The sequence below is a fragment of the Echinops telfairi genome, unplaced genomic scaffold (assembly GCF_000313985.2).
Source record: "Echinops telfairi isolate 266 unplaced genomic scaffold, ASM31398v2 ScPeMD7_7400;HRSCAF=8409, whole genome shotgun sequence".
Classification (NCBI taxonomy): Eukaryota; Metazoa; Chordata; class Mammalia; order Afrosoricida; family Tenrecidae; genus Echinops; species Echinops telfairi.
This window is the reverse complement of record NW_022111300.1, coordinates 41,600,638-41,627,177: the sequence shown is the minus strand read 5'-3', so window position 1 is coordinate 41,627,177 and position 26,540 is coordinate 41,600,638. Positions and strand designations below refer to the sequence as shown.

Genomic DNA, 26,540 nt, shown 5'->3' with positions numbered 1-26,540 from the left:
AAAAAAAAAAAAAAAAAAGAATGACAGCCTCCGAAACCCACATGGGCAGTTCTTCTCTGCCCTGCCAGGTTGCTCTGAGTCAGAATCTACAGGATGGCAGTGAGTGAGTGAGTGATCATAGTGAGTTCACAGAAATACCTCCTGGTCAGAGGGGGGAGCAGTTGCCAAACAAGCACTGAAGGTTTGTGTTACGTTTGTAAAATCGCTGTCATTAAAAATAACCTAAAGGTGAGCCACGACAGAAAAGCCGGCTGGCAGCGGGAGATTCAATATATGTGCTGAGTTCATCTCTCTCCAGTAGGATATTTTCGGTGCACATTAGCATGTTATGGATAGTGGCATCATCTCTGTGTGGGAAAACTAGAATGCAGTTACATTTCTATAGCTGTTTAGATTGGCCAAGTGCTTTTGACTTAACCAGTTTTTTTGGTCTTTTTCTATATTGACTTCAAAGTTTTCATTTTCAGTATATTGTATAGAAAGCCCTGGTGTATCTGATAAACTGTGGCAGCCTTCAGCTGGTCTGGGCTTGCACAAATATCATCAGCTGGTCCTTTATCTTGCTAGACACAAAATTCAGGAAAGAGGTCTGAAATGACGATAGTCGCCGTGGTGCGTTTCCTGCTGTCTAACGCTATCTCACATAGTTCTCCAGTGCGAAGGTACTCAGGGATGTCACAACACTTACGGGCTGGGGATTGACTAGGGTAAGAAATAGTCTAATAAATAGGAATTATAAAAGAATGGTTAAAGGTTAACTCTGCTGGCATGTAATAAAAAATTGGGCCGTACCTTATGAAAGGTACTTTAAAGAGAAAAACCAAAAACTGTTGTTTTTTCATTAAATGTAGATTTGCTACACCATTTCATATTCATTTGCTCATGTATTTAACAGGAAAATCACTGGTGGTTGGTTCAGGTTTTTTGCCCAAGATCTCTCTGTTCCCATCACCCTGCCCTCAGGTCAGTTCTGACTCGTAGACCCAAGCACTTGCCCGACCGCACACCTTCCTCCCAGTCGTCCTGTGCTTGAGGCCATTGTGCAGCCTCTTTCGTAAGCATCTTCCTCTCTGGGCTTCCCCCGCGCTTGACCAAGCATGGTGCCTTTCCCCTTGTTCAGTTAGCCTCTGAAGGTAAAATCCTAGAACTGAACTGTTGACGTCAAAAGGCACATGCTTTTTAGATATTCCTGTAGGGTCGCTATGAGTTGGAATCGGCTTGATGGCTGTGATATTTTGTTGTTTGCTTTTATACCTGAACTTCTTGGCACTGCAGAATTTGTCTTACTGTAATTTGGCAAACACTTTCTCATGTTTGTTGCCCAGTTTATTGTTTTTGTGAAGGAACAGTCCATATTCTTTGCCGATATATTCATATATTTGGGTTTTATTCTTATTGCAATCTAAGAGCTTTTTATTTATTGAGGATACTTACCTTTCCATGGTATGACTTTCTGCAAAACTCCTTAGCATTTATTTTTGGGAGAAGAAGGGCTAGATACTTAAAACACACACACACACACTTTTTAAAAACAATCATTTAATTGGGGGCTCTTACAGCTCTTATAACAATCCATACCAAAAAAGATATCCATATATCCATTGTGACAAGCACATTTGTACATATGTCATCATCATCCCTTTCAAAACATTTTCTTTCTACTTGATCCCTTGGTATCAGCTCCTCATTTTTCACCCTCCTTCCCCCATGGTCCATCCTCGTGAACCCTTAATAAATTATAAATTATTATCTTCATCTCTAACACCATCTGCTTTCTCCCTTCACTTATATTTCTTTAGTACGTCACCACGGGTGTGGGGGTGGGGGTGTTATACGTTGATCATTGCGATAGTTTCCCCTTTTCTCCCCCAACCTTCCCCCTAACCTGATGGTATCGCTACTCCCATTATTGTTGCTGAGGGGGTTATCTGTCTTGAATTTCATGTCAAGAGCTTCTATCTGTACCAGTGTACGTGCTCTGGTCTAGAACTGGAGGCATGATGAGGTAGAGCTGGGGTCATGGTAGTGGGGGGAAGGAAGCATTAAAGAACAAGAGCAATGTTGTATATCTCATTGGTGCTCTACAACACCCTAGCTGACTCATCCCTTCCTTGTTACGTTTCTGTGTCCACTTGTCTACAGATGGGTTTGGGGTCTCCCCGCCTCCCCTCCACTCATTTTCATTGATAAGATTGTTTTGTGTCTTCTGATACTTGAACATGATCACACAGGCTGGTGCACCCACAACTTTTTATTGTGAACTTGATGATTTATACAGCAAATCAGTATGACATTCAACAGTTTTATACGCACTTTGTTGCATGTTACTGATTGCAGTCCCCACATTCCCTTTCTGCCCTGTGTTTTCCATTCTGTTCTGCCTTTCCTAACCCATCGTGCCACCTGAACGCTGTCCTCGGACAGATGCTTGCACTTTGGTCTCCAATGTTGATGATTCTAAGGAGTACCGAGTGTTGTTCCACTTACAGACTCTGCCTATTTGGCCAGGAGCCCTCGTGGCATAGGGCTTTCCACATTGGGCTGGTGACCACAAGATCAGCAGTGTGAAACCACCAGCTACTCTTTAGGAGATTGAGGCTATCTACTCTCATAAGGAGTTACCGTATATACCCGTGTATAAACCGAGTTTTTCCAGCACATTTTTAATGCATTTTTTGGTGGTAAAATTAGGTGCTTCGGCTTATATTTGGGTCAGCTTATATTCGAATATATACAGTCATCTTGAAAAGCCCACAGGGGCAGTGCTGACCCGCCCTTTTAGGATCACAGTGAGTCAGAATCAACTTAATGGTAATTGAGTTTTTAAAAAGGGGGGGAGGGACTTTATTTGACAGAAAATTGAGCCATGGGGCTGATTCTGTACCAGTCAGTGGAAGGTAGGTAGATCCAGGGCCAAAGTCTCAGCGCTCCACCAGGCTTTCTATGAGCAGGAATCATAGTGTGGTTTCTTTTGTTTTTTTCATAACCTTGAGTTGTGTGTTTTCCTCTCACTGTAACCAGGACCTTTTAGTGTGATCCCCTTCAGAATAGGGGCGTAGTAGTGGCTCGGTACCGTCTAGTTTTTCTGGTCTCACAATGGTTCAGGCAGCAGGTCACGTGGTCTCTTACTCCTTTGGACCAGTTGTTTCCAAGTGCCTTTGCTGTTCTTCTCGTTCCTTTCCTTCGGATGGTTAGATACTCTTTCAAAATGTACTCACGGAGTCATGGGTTTCAGTCTGTTTCTTTCATTTTTGTAGACTTAATGTCACAACTAGCAAAAGCTCTCTACAATTTGTAAAAAAAATTACTTACATTTTATTCTTTTTATGTTTTTACATTTGCATTTAAACATATTTTGGCAAAGATTTGAAGCAAAGAACTTTTTCCTCATGTTAAACAAATTTTCTTGTCCCATTTATTGAATAATTTATTGTTTCCTCGTTGACTTGTAAATGACGTCTCCATCATAAATCTCCGAGCATGCACTGGGGTGGATTTTCTCCTCCATTGTTGTCTCTGCTGGTTGCGTAGCCGTACCACATTGTATTAAGTTGCTGTTTTACAAACACATACACTCACACACAGGTTTTCCCAGATTGCCTCTTTGCAAAGAGTCAGTCGGCATCAACCTAATGGCAGTGAGTTTATTTGGTTATTATCTTGCCTTTAGTTTTCTAGATGAACTTTAGTGTTCCTTACTTCCTCCCATTCACCCTATCCTTCTTTCCCCCCCCTCATTTGGAGTTTTGTTTGGCTGTGCCTTAAAAGCCTTGTTTAATTTCATGTCATCAGATTACCTTGATATGAGTGTTTGCCTAGGAAATAATTATGTGGAAAGATTAAAGTATTTGGTTGCTTACAAAGATGATATAAGACATTATTTTTGGTCTTTTAGAAGTATTTGTACTGCTGAATCCTTTCACAATTTTCTCTTAAGTTGGCTAGTGAGTTAGTTTGGCCAGCCAGGGTTCATACAATTAATATATAAATATACTTATAATGAGCAGTAGGCAGAAATGTCAAGTTTATCTAGTTTACATGCTCAGAGGAAAAGTAGAATGCTTGTGGGTAAATAAAGATGCACTTGAATTGCTATAAAGAAACTTAGAAATTACAATCCAGTTCTAACTGTCAAGCGAGTTAGTTGCTTATTGTCCTAATGATCACTTTCTCAACAATATTGAAGGTTGATTATCATTATGTTTGTGTTACTTTGAGGAAGCTAAATGATTGGAGGCCAGTTAGTTTACCCAGGAAAGAGGTCACAGGATAACTTGAGTTCTGAAAGGAGCTTTGAAAGTGCCATTGCTTATGAAAGAGTAGTGGCAAGAACATGGCCTTGGGCCAAATCCGGCCCACAGATTGTCTTTGTAAATAAAGGTTTATTTGCACACAACCTGGACTGTCATTTCCATATTGTGTGTTGTCTGCTTTAAAGCAGCAGAGCCTGAGTTGTTGTAACAAAGACTGGCTAATTCATGATACCTAACCTATTTACTACCGGCCCTTTAAGAACACATTTGAAAACCATTTTGGGGTCATCTTCAGTATTCCTGTGTTGCTGTCCTGGAGAAGTTAGCCTCAGCTAAAGGGTCCAGACAGGTTGCTGCATGAATAGTCCATGTCCATGTCACTTGCTATGAAGAAATAAACCAGTAGTTTTCATTGTGTTCACACTTAGTTCTTGTTCTTGTCTTAATTATCTGATGATGTAAGGTGACCAGACGTCCCGATTTTTAACAAATTTTCCCGCGTCCCGCAGCGTTTTTAAAAAGTCCCAATTTTTGGAAAGAATGCACCACAAGCTAGGGTATATGGGTTTGGGCTGCCGTGTGGCTATTCCACCAGCATATGAGTTTTATCAGTGGTGCCCCGCTTTACCAATGTTAAAATCTGGTCCCCTTAATGCTTGAGGTGACTGTGGCTTTGGCCCTGTCTGCGGCTGCCTGTCACCAGGCCTTAAGAAAGTAGAATCCAAGTGCTAAATCTCAGGTGATGACTTCCTTGCCGCTACAATGGAGAGGACTTTCCCAACCAGGTGTTTCAGTTTACGTTCTTCCGCTGTGTTTCCCTATGTTATGTCCCCTGGAGCAGCTACTACCTTCTTCCGAAGCCACCCTGGTCCACCTCTGTCTCTGGCTGCCCCTTTGCTCGGCCTTGCTGCAGCTTCTTTTCTACAGGAGGTGCCGAGAGAATCGGCTCCTGCTGAGAGTGGGCGCTGCCTCAGCTGTTCGAAGACCTCGCTTCAATCTGGCCTCTTGTGGTGAATGACAACCCATGTGATGGCTTCACTAGTTCAGAGAAGTCTAAGTATGTTTCAGTCAAGCCACTCATGAATACAAACACAGGTACACCTGTGTGTGTGTTTGTATACCTACACACACACACACACACACACACACACACACACACACACACGACTTGATAATTTCTGACACTTCAAATGAACTTCTTGGAAAGGCCCGAGGGAATAATTAGGGACAGTGGAAGGTTAGTGGAAAAGATGGGCTGAATCCTTTGCATATTTAGGATCCAGCATCAGTTTTTCTTGGCAAGCTCTCGGGAGACGGTGTCCCTAAAAGCCGTCCTGGAAGGGAAGAGAAAAGTCCAGGACGAGGCTCAGAGTAGAGTTGTAGTTCTGTGTCTGCTGGGATGCAGATGGAGAAGTAATCTTCGTGATGGGTAATGAACGCATATAGGCATATCCAGTAATTAATTAATTAGTTAGTTGATGCCACCCGCCGGTGTTCATTGAGCGCATAGTCCAGACCAGGGCACACTGTGCGAGTACCGGGAGTCCCGAGAGGATGGAGGCTCGCTCTGTGCACTCGGTGGGGTCCTGCTGACCAAACAGGAGGAAGGAGCTGCATGTGTGTGGCAGCGGAGGCTTTGTTCAGGAGATGCTGAGGGACAAGTGTCCGAGGAAGAGGGCGTGTGAGGTGAGAAATGCCATTGGGAGGAGCGGAGGAAAAGTAACAGTAAAGAAAACCAATAATCATGCAGACCTCATTCAAGAGAATCGGTCACACTTGTGGAAGTTAACTTTGGAGCTAAATGACCAGAAGCCGAGGGAAACACTGGTTAAGCCAGTGTCGAACCATCAAGGTGAGATCCCAGGAACTCCGGCAGATGGGTTTCCAGCCAGACTCTTCCTGAGCATGTTAGCAACAGAGATAAACCTGTGACAATATATTCTTATATACAGCTGATTCTATACTAACTTACAACATATGCAGTGAATTATCAGTATACATCATTATTTCATATTACTCAGATCGATCTATAAATTGTGTAGAAACATCATTATAATTATATAAGACAGTTGATTATATTACTATGCATTATAATATAGGGTGTTCTTTTATATACTATAGTATAATTGTTTTCTATTACAATGTGTAAATACATCCTAGGTATATAATGTTATTATATTTATGCATTGTAATGTAAAACATATGGCTATATTTGGTACCCTTTAAAGGTTAATGAAACATGCTCTCTTTGCAAGCCCTCAGTTTGAACCCCCAGAGGCTCTGCAGGACAAAAGACGTAGCAGCCTGCTTCAGGAAAGGGCACAGGTTGGGGACCCCATGGCACAGTTGTGCCCTGGCTTACTGGCTCACTGTGAATCAGCCTGCACGAGCTGGCAGCACACTTAGATGTTGTTTTCACCAACTTTGTTCAGCACTTTATATTACCTAATTTAATTTTTTTATTACCGAATTTAACCTAATTGTGGGTTATGAGTTTGGCTGCTAACCACAGGGTTAGTTCGAAACCACCAGCTGCTCCTTGGTAAAGAGGTGAGATTTTTTTCTCCCATACAAAATTAGTTTGGGAAACTGACATGGGCAGTTGTACCCTGTCCTATAGGGTCGTTATGAGTCAGAATTGATGCCTTGGTCGTTTTTTGTTTGTTTGTTTTTAAACCCTTACCATAGGTAGGTATTACTGTGCCAGCTTATCTCGGGCAGAGATGAGACAGGTTGCCCACGGTTCCCAGGACGGCCACTGCTCTGGGGACGGTTTCATTCAGAGAGTGATCTGTTGCAAGAGCAACAGAGGAGATACAGACTAGCTGCCTTCTAAAGTCTGGTGAAGAAGAAAGGAGGCCCCTGAGGGAGGGCCTGGGTGGAATAGAGTGCACCCAGGGAGACCGAAGGGAGGCCTAGCTGACCCCGGTCCGATCCTGGCTCTGTTACTTGCCAGCCTCACTCTAAAAGCCCATCTGCCCAATGGAGGCACGCTGCTCCTCAACATCCCAACTGAGTACGATCTGAGCTGTGCCAGGACTTAGCAGACACCCAGTTACAGAAGCCACTGCTCCTGCGCCACTCGCTACCCTTTTCCTACTGACTCCGCCGCCGGATGGCATTCTTGTTATTACGAGTAGCAGCAAATCGATTGGAATGGCAAAAGGGAACAGGTTGATGCTAGGAAAGAAAAAAAAAAGGAATCATGATCATGCAGATTCAACCCGTGATAATAGTTGCGTGCTCCTTCCGGGAGTTAAGCATGAGTAAGGCATTTTCCTCTTTTAACGAACCCGTCAGCTCATGTAATTTTCAAGCGGCACACTTAAACGCCAGGCCGTGTCTTCAAGAGAGGATCTTGGGAGGTGAGTGAATCATGAGTGAGCATTGAGAGCAGACACCCTTAGAAGAGGAGGCCCTGCCCCGCCCGGCAAGGATGGTCAAGACCTAAACAGTTGCAGAATGACCAGATGATTGCTTTGTGCAGATTTTCATCCAGTTTCCTCAGAAGTATTAGTTTCCCATCCTAGACTTGCCGCCTTACCTCCCAGCTCCTCACGTCAGCGGCGCACGCGGAGGCAGAGCACCTCTGCCACGTTCTCGGTAAGGCAGGTGGGAAAGAGGCCCTGTTCTCTGCTATCCAGGAAGACTCTCTTCATAGGATTGTATTATGGATCCTGTTCAGAGAGGGAGACGTTGTCAACAACCTTGAAGTGGGACGTTCTCCACCAGATAGGATTAAAACTGACATGCGACCGTATGCTCTCCCTTTATTTTACTAAAATAGCAACCTGACTAAATACACTTGCAGCACGTTTATTAGAGCCACATATTTATATTTGTAGGAGGGGGGATGCTAATGCCCTAGTACGTTAACGGGTCTTTTTCAAATTGTTCTGTTTTTACTGCAGAGCAAAATTGCAGAAGACATTTGAAGGCCAGTTGTGATCCTAACACATGTATCAATTGGTTCCTGATCTAAGAAGGAGCAATGAGTTGATAAGAAGTTATTGTGAATTCCCTATGCTGTTTAGTTAAGATTTCTCCAGATATGATGTCACTGTAGATTGCTGATGGCTTTTTTGTGTCTCCTCTTTGCCCAGTTTCTACCTTCCCACCAACAAGCATAATCCACATGTAATAGATCTCCTTGGGTTTTTAGAATGGATTCTCAAAAAACTACAACAAGGCTTCCTGACTTTAGTCATACACCTCTTTCCCTCCCCTCCAGTTGAAGAGGTAGTCAAATAGGTGCATGCATAAATCTTTCCCAGGACTAGGGCAGTTGTGATTTCCATCGCAAATGCATGAGTTTCTACTTGACCATTACTCTCTTATGCATTAAGTAATGATTACCATGGCAACTTTTGCATCCTACGATAACATTTCCCTGTAAGGTGCTGGTTGTACTCCTTACTAAGGAAAGACAATATAGTGTTTTTGAAATGCTTCCCACTCTCACTTATTCTTAGCCCATCTGACAGCACAGGGTTTCCAAAGCTGTAAATCTTCATGGAAAGGGTCTGCTTCATCTTTCTCCCCAGGAGCAGGAGGATCGGGTGGATCTGCCCTGTCCATATTTTGGTTAGCAGCCTGATGAATCAGCCATGGCGCCAACAGCACTCCCTTTTTGAATGTTTAATGAAATATAGTCACTGGTAAAGAAATCATTTTGTTCAAGGTGAATTAACTTTGGGGAAATTAGATAGACTTCCAACCTCAAGCAAGGACAATATGTACTGATATTTTGGGTGGGGGGCGGATGATGTCATGGAGTGTAAAGATTTTTTAAAGTGGTACTTGATGAGGAGCACATCACTTTATGCTGTAGCATCGTACTTCCAAAGTATCCCTGTAAGAGGCCTTGTAAAGGGAAGCGCATGAAATCGGAGCAGGATTTGAAGTCACCTCACCAGTTTCTTGGTGATCGTGGTTGATTACATTAGTGAACACGTGAGTGGAAAAGCCCCGTCACGTAGGTGTCACTTGCTGTTCTTAAATACCTAGTCAGCTGACCAGCGACTTTTTATTTCCAGGACATATGGATTCATAAGAGCAGGTCCATTTGTCTGCAAAGACAACATTGCAGAAGCCCAACCCCCTAAGCACCGATGTAGCCGTTGCAACGGTCATGTATGCATCACTTGTACCAAAACGGGTTGTTGGTCGCGTTCTCTGTTAAACACAGAACAGAATGAGCCTTCCCTGGACACCATCGCAGCTCTGGGCTTGGAGGGTATCATTGCTGCTGATACGGGCGTCGTTCATATGGAACACTCAGCTTTTTATACTGAGTTTTCAGAATTAGTATCCCAGCCTTGTCATTGGAACGTCGTGGCCCTAACTGACAAGTCTCATAGAAGTTTGGGGGCATCTTGTGCCATTACTACCAAACAAAGAAACAAAAAAGGTTTTTTTTGGGGGGGTGGGGTGCCATGAGTTCTTTCTGACTCAGAGACCCTCTAGGTTAGGGTTGAATTGCCTTGTGGTTTCTGACTCAGTAACTCTTTACAGTAGAAAGCCTCATCTTTCTCCTGCAGAGTAGCGAGTGGATTCAAACTGTTAACTTTGTGGTTAGCAGTTCAACAGGTAGCCAGCCCATGATGCACCAGGGCTCATTACCAGTGACCATACAGTGGCCATAAGAGCGTGTCTTTAGGAGAACGGGCAGAAGGGGGCGGTAGATGCAGTATAAGCCATAGGATGGCCCCTTTGCATGTGGTGTTTGGTCTACTTCCAGTGCTAACCCGCACAGAGCCTTGGTGATTCCTCCTGTACAGAGGAGGTCAGCGTGGCTTACAGCGGTTGCAGGACTGCAAAGCACAGTGCTTGTATGTACCCCAGGCTTCGAGATGAACTGTCAGGCCCTAAACCCTTTCCCCTCATCCTTAATAGATAGGAAGTCTACGGCCAGTTTTATTTTTATGTGTTTGTTTTTAAATAGACAAATGATTAAATAAACCACCTCAAATGGAAATAATAAAAACCTGCACCGCAAACCTGCCTAAAGGAGAGCTCCGACAATCGGCGCTCTCCCACCACATGGCATCCGTTGGTGGCGTGTCCCCATCTTGAAAGCCGGCCTTGCCCTCGCGTCTTTCCCAGTTTCCCAAAGTTGCCTTTTGTGGAACCCAGAGTGGAAGCAGAGGCCGAGGTCACACTTCGAGAGGATGGTGGCTTCCTGGGCTTTTCGATCTCGGGGTACAGGCTGTCCGGAGGCTGACCTTCCTGGTTGAGCACTGTAGCTCACAAGTGGACAGGTGGCAGCACCGTGTCCTTCAGTGCCCTTCGGTGCAGAGATACGTTTTAGATTGCAGAGTAAGTGCCAACAGCAGCAAAATGATCACCCCTCCTGCTGCCCCAGTCAGTCTGCAACGGCCCTTCTGTGGTCAAAACGGCACATTCAGCAGCAGCCAGCCGATGGGGATTTGCAAAAACTTCCCCATGGTTCTGAGGAATCTTATTCAGCAGTGTTTTTTGAAAACTCAATTCTGTGCAGAATTCACTCTATAGGAATGACCTCAGTGGTGATTTAAGGGAGGGGGGGAGGAAAATTTTTTTTTTAAGTGTTTTAGACAAATCTCACTTGTCCTTTTTTGTCAGTCTGGAGTTTGCCCTTCACACGGCCGAGTCTCCTGGACTGCTCTCCATTTACCCAGCACCCCTAGGTCTTACAGTGGTTTCAGACTTGCATTCCACATTAATGTAAAGCCTTCCAGAATTCCTGGCCTTCCAGAGTCAGCTCGCCATACAAAGCGACTATACATCACTTGGGTTTGTGATGAAAGAATGGAATTGCAGCTGGGTGAATACTAGAATACCCAAACATGAATTAGACTCGAAAGCATTTGGCAATAGTTCAGAAAAGGAGCTTAATCTGGTTTCATCTGAGCCTTTTTAAAATTTTTTCTCCCCCCCCCCTATTCGACAGCATCCCCCAAGATGTTGTGTCTGATACAGGATCACAGCATAATGGGGGTGAAGCAAAATCAGAGACAGCTCTAAGAAACCAGGGGCAGGTTTATTTCTCTCTAGAGATGGGTTTTCTCTTCTGCTAGCCACCCCACCACCCCCATTCCCCACAGGTTCCAACCCTAAGGTTCAAGGTCATTCACCCATTAGATGAATTCATTATAAGCCCTGCCCCCACCCCGAAGCAGTGTTCACCGTACCCTGACCCCACCCATATCTATAATTAAGGTTAAATATAATCTTCGTTTTTAGAAATGTACCACCCACCCATTACATTTACAATGCTGACTGAAATGAAAGAATATTTCAGAGCAAGATGATTTCAGTTTAACAAGGAGAAAAAAAGTTGGTAATTCGAGCCTGAGGCCGTTGGTTCTATTTTTGATTACCATTCAGTTATAAATCTAATTTGAGATCTGTGGTGCTGGTTCTGTTACTCAAGTTTAATTCATGGCATTGCCTTCTGAGCCGCAGAAGCAGAGTTCAGTGGTTGATCGAGAGTTTGGAAAGCCTCCCCACTTCCCCACAAGGAACAGAGGCCAGCGCTGAGAACGTGGTAGAAAGCAAGCCTGAAACCCAGATTTGATGAGAAACGAAACAAACCCTTCGGACAGAGACCCTCACAAAGTGTGCCTGCAGGTGGCACTTGGGTAGCTACAGCAGGACTAGGTCTTTGCTGGAGAACTGCTTCTACGCGAGGGGAGGCAGGGACCCCCCATCCATGGAACCCTGGCTGCCACAGTCAACAGCTGCTCCTCTTGTGCTCAGAGCGTCTTCAGTCTTGAAATTGTTTTTCCTTCCAAACAAATAAAGAGTGAGGAAGGGGGGACGCCTCTCCCAACAATGCAGACAGTTAAGCAAATATGCTGAGTTCTGGGTGCATGCTGTCCAGGTCAGGTGGGGGTGGGCACAGCTTGTGCCAGTGTTTCCTGGCCCACCACAGGACCCAGTTTGACCTCGGAGCAAGAATAGGCACAGTGCAACACCCTAAAACCACTCTTATCCTATCTGGGTCAAGAGTGCCTTTAAAGGCCTGTTCCGAAAGTAGTAGACGTAGCTTCCGAACTTCACGTTTTTATTAAAGAGCCTTAATGTGTCCTGCAGTCAGTGGAATCTGTACATGTATGTGAATACATCGATCGATGAATGGCTGTGTCTATTTGGGGAGCTAAACTGACGGCCATTAATTTCTTCAGAATTCACAAGAGTCCTTTTTTTTTTTTAAGCCCGTGGAAAATATTTTCCCATTGTCCTTGCTACAGAGAGTTAAATGGGTGACGTAAAGGCTAAACAATAGTAAATGGTCATTGTTCCCACTACAAAGTCTACTCCACAGTGAGCACACGTATATTTTTATCTTCCTTTTCCCCAGTGGGGTGATTAGGGCCCCAGTAAGTGTGAGGAAATGATTATTTTAGTGGCCTGAGAAGAACGATTCTATTGTCCTAGTGAGAGAGAAAAAGGAACAAACAGGTCTAAAGGAGAGGGAAACAGGAATGTGCTTTATGCTTTAAAAACAAAGCTGGAGCCACGAGAAGCATCTAGGCGCTGTTTAGACGTAGACTTCAGTCAGTAGAACACAGTTGATGTGACTGTACATATGCCTTCAAATCAGGGATTATTTACAAAACTGCTCCTGAAATGGTTTTCTTTTCTGGGAACAGTAAGGTCAGTTGGAGCAGCTAGCAGCTGTCTTCTAATGACCATTTCAGTTGCCTTTTGAACAGTGCTGTTGAGCATCACACACACACACACACACACACACACACACACACACACACACCCCATAGCCAGTGTGTCTGTTTGTTTGGAGACTTACTGGTCACATCTACTTTCTTGAGTGTGAAAACCTTTGCCCCCAGAACCAACAAGAAGTAGCCAGCGGCCCAGCTCATGAGAAAGACAAGCATCTCAAGAAATCCACTCTGTCCTTTTCTTAATATTCTCCAAAATTTTTAAAAAGAGGGGTGAGAAGAAATATGACTTACCCTTTATCCACAACCACAAAGTTTCTTAATGATTTCCTTCACGTACTTGAACTCTTTGACATGAAATGGGAGACTCAGCTTGACATAACTCACAAGTATATAGATGGAAATTTTGAAGAAAACTTGGATGTAAAGAAATGCAGACTTTATTACTGAGTTACCAAGGGGGTATTTTAGGTTGCATTTCAAATGTTTTTCAAGGTCCCTCATAGAAATGCTGATGCGGTCCTAGTACTGGGTTCCTGGTGTCTAGGAACTGTCTTATAACAGACTCCCATTTTCAGTTTGTCCTTGTGTAGTATTTTAAAACTGTGTGCGCGTGCGCATGCACACATGTGTGAAATCTGAAGAGAGAATAGTTGAGTGTAGAGGTGGCAGGTTTGTATCCACTGTGTGGTAAATAGGAAGATAGGAGCAGGGAGAATAGCACTCCAAATGTGTGCTTTCAACTAGAATCGCTCCCTGGAAGTTTGCTTTCAAAGTATTATGTGTTTGTGTGGTGCACCCCTTGGAAAAAGCCGTGCACTTGGAGTCGGGCAGGCTAACAGAGTCTGGGAAGGCTAGCCTGTCAGTGGCCGATGAGCTCCTTATATATGACTCATCTCTTCCTCACCAACCCCCACCGCTACCCCCCCCCCCACCTCCTCCCGAGCGCACAGGTTCCCCCTTTATGATATTTAGCTATATGGCAAGGCAAAGGGCAGGTTTTAATTTTTTGATTTTCCAGCTTATGGGTCATATTTGACCAACTGCTTTCTCCAGAAGACATGCCACTTTGTTGAGCTATTTAGGAATCAAAAAGACTGTCTTAATTTAAAACAAGGACCCTTTGTTGTAGTTGGTGACTGCCTTGTGAAATTTTTCAGTTCTCAGCGGGTTAACCAGGGAACAGGGGCAGAGTCATAATTGGCCTATTTAGAGTATTTTGCATGTGAATAGTGTGTTAGTGAAGCATCCCTAAGTCTGTTGTGAGTGACATGGTGATTAGAATTTAGATTAGGGAAAACACATTCTGTACTTTATCAAGGACAGTAATTAGTTCAGTCAGTAAAAGTTGATTACAAGTAACGATAAAGTTAGATTTTTAGCACTTAATTTTAAAATTTCTTTATTAAATAGTAAATTTGTTCTTAATAGGAATGGTAGTGGCCACGCTTGTCCTGTGACATGTGAGAATAATTAAAAGAACAGTGTGTTCAAAGCAGAGTATAATCAGGCGGTGTATAGATGGTGGGTCAGTGTCCTGTGCAGTTTTCAGAGAATGTGATATGATTTGTGTGATCTCCCTTATGTCACCGTTTTTTGGGAAGTTTTTGTCGTCTGACCCACTGTGCTGAACGTGCGAGAGGAGTGGACGTTGTCTAGGGTTCAGAGAAATGTTCAATCTAGGGGGGATGTCGTTCAGCCTCCGGGAGCCCTCAAGAGAGGGTCTTCTGAAGGCCGTATCTGTGCCGGTTAGCTTAGGGTGGCTAGCTCTCTAAAACGTGGGAAGAGATTGTGAGCATTTGCATTTCCCAGCAGTTGAGTTGGTGTGCGATCTTCCGCTACGTCCGCGGAGGGTCCGGCTGCGCCCATGAGATGCAGGACACCCAGCTAGGGGAAGGGCTCTCTCCAGTGAGGCCCCTTGGGACCAGCCTGAAAGTTGTGCTCGGGAGGTGGGGGTGCGGGGAGGGGGATGCATGTCATGTTCCTAACTCTGGCTAAGGGGTGGTTCTCGAGATGGGAGCCCGTGCCTAGCTAAAAAGAAAACATTAGTCTGAAGTCAGTGCCATTTGCTTATCGCATTAAACTGTGGCTTCTCCGAAAAGATGGTGTTGAAGAAAATGCTACTTTTAGGGAATCCGGCACTCGCCAAAGTCAGGGATTCAAAACCGAGAAAACAAAAAGCAACTTGGAGAAAGGGCTGCTTTTCTCTGCTTTTTGTTCTGTTTTCATTGTTTCTGTAGTAGATACTGTTTCCGTATTACGTTGGTTTCAGACCTAACTGTCAGTAAGGGGGTGGAGGTGGGGAATGCCAAGTCACAATAGTGATCATGAAATTAACCATATATGTTTGTCTCCCCCTTTTAACCATTCCAGCAGAGTCTCCTGGGAGGTGACATGGATATGGGCAACCCAGGGACCCTTTCGCCCACCAAGCCCGGTTCCCAGTACTACCCGTACTCTAGCAGTAACCCCCGAAGGAGGCCTCTTCACCACAGTAGTGCCATGGGTAAGGAAGGGATGCTCTCTTTTGGACGCCTGAGGTTTTATTTCTTCTAATTTTTAATTAATACTACCCTCTGCCCTGAGATCTCCTTCCCTTCCCACCCCCTCCACCCCCACCCCCCAGCAGCACACCCCCTCGTAGCAGAGGTGTTTGTGTGGACGCTTGTTTCCAGTCTTCCCTTGGCAGTATGCTTAAAGAATCTTAAAAGAAAAAAATGAAAAAAAAAAAACACCCCCTCCCCACCAAAAAAATCATCGAGAAGTTGAAAGCATCATATTTAACATAGCGGGATTTGATTTCTGTCTGAGGAAAAGGGGGATTGGGGTGACTCTCTGGCTAAGGCAGCAATGTTTTTGTTTTAAAACACCCAGCCTAATTTCAATGGCCTCCTGGCGCAGGGCATTTCAGTCAGAGAAACGGACACGTGGAGGACTGACAGCGCCCTTCCTTTTCTTTCAGAGGTACAGACAAAGAAAGTTCGAAAGGTTCCGCCAGGTTTGCCCTCTTCAGTAAGTACTGCTGCTTTCTGCTGTGCGAAACGCGCCGTGTATTTTGTTCTGCTTTGTGTTGGATGCAAAGAGGGTAGGAGTGGGTGAGGCACCTGCCTCCCAGAGCATTGAGTGTATGTGGAGGACGGGGCTGGGCACACGGATAACCTGCACGCTCAGCCACCTGACCCACGCCGGCGTGATTAACTGCGTATCCTGGATCACTGGGCGGTTATGTTGATATGCAGCAGGTTAAGCTCTGAAGAGAGCTTTGAAAAGGTGCCTGAAGTTCAAGGAGTTGTACCTGTCCAGGGCTTTCAGGAGAATGAGTATTAGTTTCATGTGCTGGTTAAATTCTTTGTTAGTATTATGATGATTTATGGATTTGCATGCGAAAGGAGATTTGTGGAGAGGATTTAGGGGAAATTTACATGGGTTTCAGCCCAGAGTACAGAGAGAATGTCTCCATTTTCTGGAGAGGTTGCTGAGGAAAAGCTATGCAGGTAGCTGCATCCGTACTTGCTTGTGTCTTTCATACCAGGTGACAACCACAAGAACCCAGCTGTAACCAAGGCATTCTGGGTCTTTTTAATAGCTAACACAGCTGAGCACCCCCACCCCCCCTACCACACACACACACACACAACCACCACCACCACCACCACCACCACCCAATGTAGCCAAACTTGGTTGTGATCACAACTAAATGCATGATAGCTTATGTTGCATTCTTATTTAGCTTTTCAAATTTGCGTTCCTAGATAATTTTGTTTCGTTTTGTTTAGAGCTCAGCTATTTCTAGTAATGTCTAGTAATTTTTTTCTTTGCACAGAGTAAAAATAGGATTTTTTACCCTTCTTTCCTTGCTTGTTTCTACTTTTTTCCTCCTTTGTTTACTGTTTTCATTCTTCCCTCTGAGATAGTGTGTGTGTGTAATTCCATGTTCTGCAGGATATTAGTATTCTTTAAAAAGAATGTTAATGAGCCTTATTACAAGTTCTTATCGTTGAAAATAAAATTATATTTATATATCCCAAAATATATTACCAATTGATAAACTTTTACATCTATTTCTTGCTTTTCTTTTGATTGCTAGTAGAATAGAGGGTTTTACAAATGTGCTAAGTTTAGATTACTCAAGCACCTGGGTTTTGGACTTGATTTCACTTCAGCTAATCAAAGGGGGTGGTGGTAGTGGAATTAAACAAATATATCAGAATGAGTCTTATCAGGAATTAAAAACAAACACAACACCCCCCTCCTCCCCAGCATTTCAAATTCTGATTTTCATAGGTTTGGTATATTAGAGAAGCATCATAAAATTATTCCTAAACATATAAAAATATTAAGTAAATAAAGCTGCCAGTAGTGTCTACAATCTTGGACTCCCCATAAAAAGGTCCCTTAAAAATGTACACTGAGTAGTTTTTTCTTGGAATTTCTGTGCCCAGTCGAAATGGACTAATATCCGCCTGGTTCTTATCAAGGTATTTTAAGCTTAAATTAGTGGTGGATTTAATTTAGATGGAAACTTTAGCTTTCAGTAGCTTTTATGACAACTTCCAATGATATAACTCTCCCAACTCTTTACATTTTAAACATGCCTGTACTTCATACACACAATATGAAGTACAGCAAGTGGACCTTTGAATGTTCTCTATAGACTGATTCTGTTTCTACTATCAAAGGCATGAAAAACTTAAAGCTACAGTACTCTTTGCCTCATTGAAATTAGTTTTTGGGTTGGTTTTTTTTTCCTGATGCTAAAATTGGGCAAGAAACTATGTAACTTCTAGTAGGACATTGATGTGGCATTACATACTGTGTGCTCAATCCATGTAACAACAATTTCTCATAGTATGCTGTAAATATGAAAAAACATTAACCTATAGCCAGCTGGGATACTATGGAAAGTTTTACTTGTGTAGTTTATTCTTTGCTTATTAAGACCATTTATGTGTCGCTGATAGTTTCTCCTTCATAAATAAAAATACTGAAGAAGGGAACACTCAGTTTTCAATATTTAGTTTTCAGCTTTTAGTGGTTTGTTTATGATTTATTGTTCTTTGGTAATTTATTTTGGCTGAGTGGTTTCACTGCCCTCATAGGACATTGTTAGTGAACTACCCTTTTATTATTTCAAGGAGGCGAAAAGTTCAATTACCAACAGGAATCATCCTTGTAATTCAGTTTTGTTTTGAGTAAAAGAATCAGGTAGTTTGGACGATTGTATAATCCAATCATCAGTATATGACCATGTAAAATATCTCATACATCTCTCTTTAAAAGCAACACAAATTATTTATTTTTTGTGTATTCTTTGTGGGTATCACAATCTGTGTACCTTACCACAGCACAAAATGATACTTCCATTTGATCCAAAGAGATGCCCATATAGATACCATATTCCATTTCCAGTGATTCTATTACTTCTATATTTTTAGGCCTCTACCACATGTAATATTCTTTTAAGCGCTAATAAAATTATGATTATGCAATAGCAGGTTTTTCTGAAACTTGCTTCAATGTGCACAAGTATTTGTGTAACTGATAATACAAGATTGGAACTCACACAAAGTTTCTTTGGACGTGATGATGACTAGATAAAGACATTTACATGTTTTTGTCTGTACATATTTACCATGATAAATAGTAATAAATCTGTCACAATCTGTTGTGTCAACTCACTTTTCCCCCTCTCTCTGACATGGCTCTCTCTCTCCCTCACATAAAACAAAGAAAAGGAAACGGCAGCATGCGCTAGTCAGATCTTTGTAATGACATGATGTGGACTCTTGGATGTAGGGGGGTGGGCACTTTGACCGCCACTGGGCCAGGTCATCGAGGGGGAAATCAGGGGAACGAGAGGATTTTTCCAGCCCTGCTTTGAAAACACGGCTGTATTTGTGAGTGTGAGAGAGCGCACACCATGCTGACATCGAGGCTTGGGTCTGGCAGGACCACCAGGGTGTGTGCTTCAGGCCGCACGCTGCATCCTGAGACCTGTGCCAATCTCAAGCTGGCCCCAGCATAGGGGGGTGAAGAACCCTGGTGCAGGGCCCGCAGCAGCAGAGGGAGGGCAGGAAGGAAGACTCACCTCCTGAGAACAGAGACCTGTGGTTAGGGCTGTGGTGGTGGGTGCCTGTGTGCGTGCGTGCATGCGCGTGTAAGAGATGGTGAAGTGACAACTCTCTAATTGCCCACCAGAGCCCTGCTTTTAACTGGGCAACATTTTCCTGTTCCCTCTGCACACTTCAGTCCGTCTCTGTCTCTTTCTTGTCGTCTTCAACTCCTGAGTGTTGCTTTGTCTCTTGTTCATGCCAGAATCTGTCTGCGTGACTAAGCTTTGGGGTCTACGTGTGAGCTGCTTGTTTTGCTTGATTTACACTTCTTGGGTTTGTTTCCCTGTTTGTTTCTTTCAACATCTTTCCTCTTCAAATGTTTTGCGAGCTTTACTGCATTTTCCAGTAAATGTCTGTCTTTATATAAACTAATAATGATGAATATTGAATTCACTGCATTACAGTGAAAAACGTACCATATTAAATCTTTTGGGGGAGGTGGTTGGGGCTTTATGTGTATTAATGCAAATGAACGTGAAAGTATCCAAATCTAGGAACTGGTGAAATAATGTGCCATTTGAAAATATTCTTATCAGACCCACAAGGAAAAAAATGGACAGAGATTATCTAGCAGCACTATGATTTGTGTTCATCAGGATGCAAACGCACAAAGCCTTGATCTTCTGGTAATTTGAAGTACTTTAAAATGCAATACATTTTACCAGAAACCATTAGTAACTCTTGCTGCTTCAAACAGTGATGGGGTTCCTTTCCATTCCTAATCCAACTGGAAACTTTCATTAACTCTCTCCCCTAGCCCCAGGCGGGATCCCTGAAAATAAACAATTCTCTGGGGAAAAAAGACATCTCACCCTTAGGAATAGTTCAGGAGCTCTCTCTTCACCAGTGGTCAATTTTCAGACAGCATTTTTCAAGAAAGCTTGTTATATAAGGGGCTTCAAAAAAACTGACAGGAACCAAAGAGAAACTTAACCACTTCACTCTGTGGAGACACTCCCCACCCCCAATATTTTTAATCACAGTTTTACGTCGCTTTTAAATTGTGTCAAACAGTCAGCATTCATGTAGGCAGGTGTGTTATAAGGAAAATTATCCCTAGGACTATAAAGATTTTAAAATAGGATTTGAAGGATTTGGGAAATTTGGGGACTGTAGTGGACATGAAACATGGAAGCTCTATATGATACACCTGTTCTTTTGGTCTTGTCTTGTTTTTCAATTTCCATAAAGGAAAGAGCTCCTAAAATGAAATCTGGAAGGCTGTATGAGACATGCTTTAACCGAAGAGATTACTGGGGTCTGGGAAACGATGAGTCATGCTAAGGGCATGCGTTGTCCTGTCTGTCTGCTGTTTTATAAAACCTCATTTGAAGATTTCAAACATGATACTGAGTTTATAATTTCAGTTTAGGCACAATCCCTCCCAACCTTCCACACAGATAAGTTGAAGAAACCACCAACAGTTTAAAAGAGAAGGTTTTTTTGTTTTTTGTTTTTTACTTTTTTATTAGTAAATTAGAAATTACAAAGACAAGCCTTTTTTCTTCCATGAGTTACCTTCGTGGAAACCCACAGGGGCAGGGCTACCCTATCTTACAGGGTCCCTATGTGTTGGACCAACTCAGTGGCTTTGAATTTGAGAAATTAAAAGAGGTTTTCAGAGACTATGAGTATGCTACTTGCCCTTTGACTTTCAAGGAGGATTGTAGGAATCACTGAGGTGCTTTTTCGTGGCAACATTGAACTTGCAAGATACTGCGATTTTCTTGAAAATGAGATGAATGTGAAGATAATGCATCGTTTTTCATAAGCAAACTCAGTGGCAGCCAGACGAGCGCTCCCTGGTGCAGTGGGCGCAGTGGGTGCAGTGGGCGCAGTGGGCGCAGTGGGAGGCTGAGCTTCATCCATCTGTGTGACCGGACAGGGCCTCTTCAACGTTCTTTGTGATGAAGTCTAAGTATTTACATTGGAGTATTCAACTTTCAGCTTAGTGTCCTCATTTCCTAATTAATACTATTGAATGATGGGTCTGGCTTTTTGTGTGTGTGTGAAGGAAGGAGGTTATGGATAATCCAAGCACATGATTTTGAACAAAAGTATAGTTTTGCAGCACTTATAACATGGCATTGGAGAATACTGTGAAAGCAAAGAAAATGTTACTAACATTTAAGTTTGAGCTGTTACTACTGAAATGGTAACGCACAAAGGCTAAGTTCAGCCTATGTGCTGCTGTTATTTTTTTTTTCTCTCCAAATTTCTCTGGCACTTAGCATCTATTAAAGTCATGATTTTTATAAATTGCTGGTATAGGGAGCAATATTGTAAGATCACTGTTTAATTTTCATTCAGTGAACTTAATCTATTAAAAGTAGAAGAGTGGTTCACGTAATGTCCATGATATGTCTTATGAAATGGGATGGTAGGTGATCTAGATGTTACAGGAACATGGTATTACGTCTGTGAGGGGATATTGAACAGTCCGTGAAAGATGGAATGGAAAGATGGTGGGCTTTTCCCACGCACCCTGTGAAGCGCTCCTAGCGTGTTTGCATGTATTCAGTGTACAGCGATCAGCAGGCGTTGCAGTGGTTCTCCGTTAGCTCCAGGGGGGGGGGGGGGTGTACCCTTGCATCTGCAGTTGGCTGCAGCTGTGTGCCTGATGCCCTAGGGACAGCTCTTGTGGGAGCCTGGTCAGAATTAGAAGCCCCCAGGGACAAAGCAGAGTAGCTACTGCCTAGTGACTCTCCACAGAAGCCACCCTGCAGGGTAGCTGGGCAAGACGCGTCAGTGGCAGCTGCGTCTCAGGAGCAGGAAGCTACGCCGTGACTGTGGGATCCTGGCCTAACAGTGCCTGCCTAGGCTCCGGGCACCTTTGCAAACCACCCCTAGGATGGGTATGGGGTTGGAATGTGCCCCTCTTTTAAGAACCATCCAAGATCCTGGCATAGAAGCTACATATATACTACTATGCCTTCTCACATAGCAAAGGTGTGCTAAAAGTTTCACATACTTTTGTTTGGAGTTTCAGGTAGATGAAGTTCCTCTTCGATCCTCCTCCACCCTCGTCTTGAAAGCCCGTCCTGTCTCTGAAAAGAGATAAGGTGTTCTCAAGCGTGTATGTATTTTCAGTAGAAGCAGAGGAGACATACACGTGAGAAGAAAACCACAAAAGGTCACCACAGGTGGATTTGTGTATGTTCATTGCTCACTCTGGGATAATCCTTGCACCTGAAAAGTCTGTATGCCTCAGACCTGCCACGTCATACTCCATCCCAGGGAAGCCTTCCTGGTCAGGAGCACCTGGTTGTCCTACTCAGCAAGCTCTTTGCAGTGTGTGTGATACCCTGTCATACATACACGCACATATTCTCTCTCTCTTTCTGGTTTGATTTTGCATCAAGGGTTCATTATACCATTTCATTGGCTAAGAAAGACTAGCCCTTGGATTTATGGCGTTGGCCACCCAAACCAGTGTATTTCGAGTCAAAGCCTGAGCCTCTTTGTTGAGGGGGGAAGGAGAAGTCCATTTCAGGGAGCTGTTGTCTTGGGGTCTTATTTCATCCCTTTTTGCTGAGGAGTCTACCTAAGTGTGAAGTTTTAGATTCCCTCTGAGAGGTCTAGTTACCTGGAAAGCTAAGAATTCATTGCTAGGCCTCGACTGAGCAAGAGGGCGAGTGGTGCATTTTGAAACAACAAAACACCTGTTCTGCGGCGTCTGGCTTAATTGAACTTGGTTCACGTTGATGGAGTAATGTAGATGCCAAGGCTACTCTCTGGCCAATTACATTTTCTGCCATTTAAAGTTTCATCGATTGAGACATGCTATTTTTTTTTTTTTCTAGGACAGCAAACTCTTTTTTTTCCTTCGTCTCCCCCATCCCAAGAATTCTCCTTCCCTCCCTCCCAACCCCTGACCACAGCTGCATTTTCAAGGCATGGTTTTCCAGATCACAGACAGGCGTAAAGTTTCCTTGGAAATCCGTAAGCCAGAGTTCAGTAGGAGGACCAACTGCTTTGTCCATATGAATCTCTCTGAAAATGCCGACATAATCCTGAAAGACTGAGGAATCTCCTACAAATTGCAAAGTTGTATTTTCTCAAAGGCAGATTAAAATGCTGTCAGGCTGTTGACAGACACCTGCTTTGTTTTGTTTTTTAAATCAGTGGCACTGAATTCTTAAACGGAAATGGAAAGTTGCATTTTACAAACACCAGCGCCAGGATTCTCAGCCTCCATCTCCGCTGTCACGGGTGGGGGTGGGGTGGTTTGTGCACGTGGGGGTGCGCATTCTCAAGGAACACGGGTTTTAGAATATGCAGTGCAAATTTTGTGGTTTTTAAATACTCAATTATTTTATCTCAAAACAGCAGCATGTGAATGATTCTGATTTTTTTTTGGGGGTGCAGCTGTTGCATAGGTGTGGAGCTCTCTGGAGCCTGTGGCTTGGCTTAAGCACATGCGCCCTCTTCAGAGAAGCTGGGGTAGTGCCGCCGCGGCTGCCTTTGGGGAAATTGCAGGTTGGAGAGTTCAGAGCTGAAAGCCTGGGCAAAATGAGCTTTGGGAGAGGATGTTGTTGAGACAAGATTCTAACTGGTTTGGCAACAGCTTCTTTTATCTCTCTAGTCCAACTCTGCCACCGACCTATGCTGCTTGGGTAGAAGCAACCTTGATAAGCTTCGAATTCTAGAGCCATCCGTGTTTCAAGAATGCGATTTTGATGATTCTCGGGGCACGAAAGAGCTGTGGCACCATTTCTTAGCCAAAGCCTCCTGCTCCCCCTGTTTCCGGTGTTGCCTGACTTGGTTGTGTTTTCTGCAACAGTGACTAGAGGAAACAGCCCTTTGTCAAAACATGAACTTAGGGTTACTCGAGAAAGACTTCTCTTTTATCCCCTCTCAGAAGTATAACCCCTTCGGCACATTCAATCATTAGAGCTAGTGTGATGACACACACGTATGCACTCCACTGTCACACTGGCTGTTACCATTCAGGCATTTTAAAGAAAAAACAATGCGTGTTTGGAACCATTATTCCAATATCATCTGGGAAAACAGTACCTGGCGACAGCCATCTCCTCTCCCTGCTCCCCCTCCCCAATCCGTATCCCACTAAATATGCCTCCTGGATTATACTTATAATAATATTGTAATGGCTTTCATTCTACCGATTGGCACAGTATATCATTATATCATTAGCCGCTATGAGAAAGCAGTTTCAAGTAGGTGGCTGCTTCTTCGCGTTAATGTTTTCAAGTCACCCTGTTTGGGGGGATTCCCTTGTTTCACAGGTGCTCAGGTGTACGAACAGGGCGCGCGCCCGGTGTGGGGCTTGTTGCTCATAAGGCAGAGCCGCTGTTCAAAATAATCCAGTCATCAGGAGAGTATAAAAACCAGGGCTTTATTTGAAGAGTTTAAGGACTTTGAGGTGTTGGAAGAGGAAATAAAAGTAAAAGAGAGCTAAATAAAGGCCACCTGCCACTGTGCATCGCCACTGAGGCTGAGATCTTAAAAGACCCCCCATTAGCTGCTGGGGGAGAACGGTGGAGCCAGTGTAGGGGTTTAACATGACGGAACTAGGGAAGAAACCGATTGGTCTTGTGGTGGTATGACTCAAGTGTGTGTGTGTGTGTGTGTGTGTGTGTGTGTGTGTGTGTGTGTGTTAGAAAGGTGCAAAGTCCTTTCACAGGAATAAAGGCAAGCTTCCGGGAGGTTTTCTTGGATGGCCCTGAACCTTGTGAGTTCCCCAAAGGAAGCGCCTCTGGGGGTTAGTTTTAGATGTGCCCAACAGTTGGCTTGCAGAGTCTCCGATTACTTGGCAGAGCCGGGTGAAAGAAACTAGGAGGCAGTGTGTGAGTGCTGGACAGAGCTAGTTGGTATAACACAATTCCAACCCCGAGGGGTAGTTGCTGCACACATCTGAGCCATTCCGTCTACCATTTATTCACTGCTCCAGTGACTTACCTCTTCCCTGACACCTTGCCTTCAGAAATGTGGGAAGCACTCAGGGAGACAAGGTGGGTGGGGGTGAGCTGCTCAGAGAGGTTTCATGTGTCTGCCCATTTCTTCATTTATGTTTATGCAAAACATTTTTCAAGGAAACTGCCAAAATCAGGTGCATCCTAGCAGTGACTGTTGCTGCCCCTTCCTTGTGCTCTGTCACTGTGCACTCATCGTCCAGCTGAGCGTCCCTACGGGTAGAGACTTCCTCTGGCTTTGGCCGCAGGCATCCCCGCGTTGTAAGAAATGGCCTTCGCTTTCTAAAGGGCAGAAGGTCTGGCCCTGTAAGAAAGTTTGGATTCCGAAAACAGAATCATACAGTGTTGATCGACAATGGAGCGATTGGACTTTGAATTTAGTGTGTTTATGATGGATGGGCTGGGTCCTCTTACTCCGTTGTAACGACTCTGGAGGGCTGGGGGCGGGAGGGTGCTATGTTTCACAGGCGCTTTACAGGTGCATCAGGTTCTGTTCATTGCTGCCCGATAGAAAGCCAACTGGCCACCTTACACATACTACTTTGAAATATATTTCCAATGAATGAACATAGCAGTAGAACTTGTCCAAAGTCACTGCCCTGAGTGGAGCTGACTTTGATGCATAGGCCCCCACAGGACAGTCAAACTATACTCATTTCTGTTTGAACCACCAACATTATACTCAGCAGCCCAATGCTTAAGCCACTCTGTCACTGCATGAGAAACAAAGGGCGCATTCTAATTTCATGTCCAATATCCTTTCCTTACTCACCCAGTGAGCTGATGGTCAGTTTTCTTCTACAAAGTAGGTGTCCATGGTGCCTCGCCCAAGTTAATGAGATGATGGTAGGTGTACTGCCAACAGACGTTTAGCACAGGAGTGATGCTGTGACAGGCACTGTAGCAAGCACCCAAACACACCAAAACCTAGGAGGTTGGCCCCAGCGTTTATGCAGAGATCGACAGAGAGGGGCAGAACGGGCCCAAAGCACACACAGCAACTAAGTGACAGAGGTGGGCTTGGATCCTGGGAAGTCGGCCTCCAAGGAACGGGTGTTCCTCAGTGGTGAGGCCAGCCTGGCTGTCGCAACTTGGAGGACCAGTAGGCATTCCACAATGCGGTGGTGGTTAACTTGGCAAATATTTGCCTCTGGCAAAAAGCCCATCTTCAGAAATTTCATGACAGAACGGCCCTTCCTACCTATGCTGAGAACGGTTTATGGTGACCAACATTGGCCGCAAGCTGGCCAATGCTAACGAGTGAATAACCAGAGTCCCGTTTCTTGGACAGAGACGGTCTGATCTAGTGGTTTGGTCAGCAGTCTGTCAGTGACCTTGCTCCTTCTCAGAAATGTGATTTGGATACATAGGAACATTTTGAATTTATCAGCCCCCTACCCCCACTGAAAATGAGAGAAATAAATACACGCGTCTCCCCTGGGGCCTGTGATGAGTACAAGGAGTCCCCCATCTAACACACATCAGGAACCACACTTACAGACTGCCCATTTTTGTTTTTGTTTTAGGGGGATTCTTTTTTATTTATTTACTTTTACATATGATCATTAGGGA

General features: G+C 44.0%; 1 protein-coding gene across 15 annotated transcripts in view; it reads left to right on the top strand.

The window, feature by feature from the left end:
- TCF4 (transcription factor 4) overlaps nt 1–26,540 on the top strand; it is a 404,154-nt gene that overhangs the window by 246,713 nt on the left and 130,901 nt on the right. For 11 of the 15 annotated variants that reach the window (XM_045296159.1, XM_030887273.2, XM_030887270.2 and 8 more), the window contains 2 exons: nt 15,293–15,425; nt 15,882–15,931. The exons of 2 other annotated variants lie outside the window; for them this stretch is intronic. In XM_045296159.1, coding sequence (XP_045152094.1) covers nt 15,293–15,425; nt 15,882–15,931 — 183 coding nt within the window. The remainder of the gene's footprint in view (nt 1–15,292; nt 15,426–15,881; nt 15,932–26,540) is intronic. 2 more of the 15 variants (XM_030887272.2, XM_030887271.2) reach the window with 1 other exon arrangement.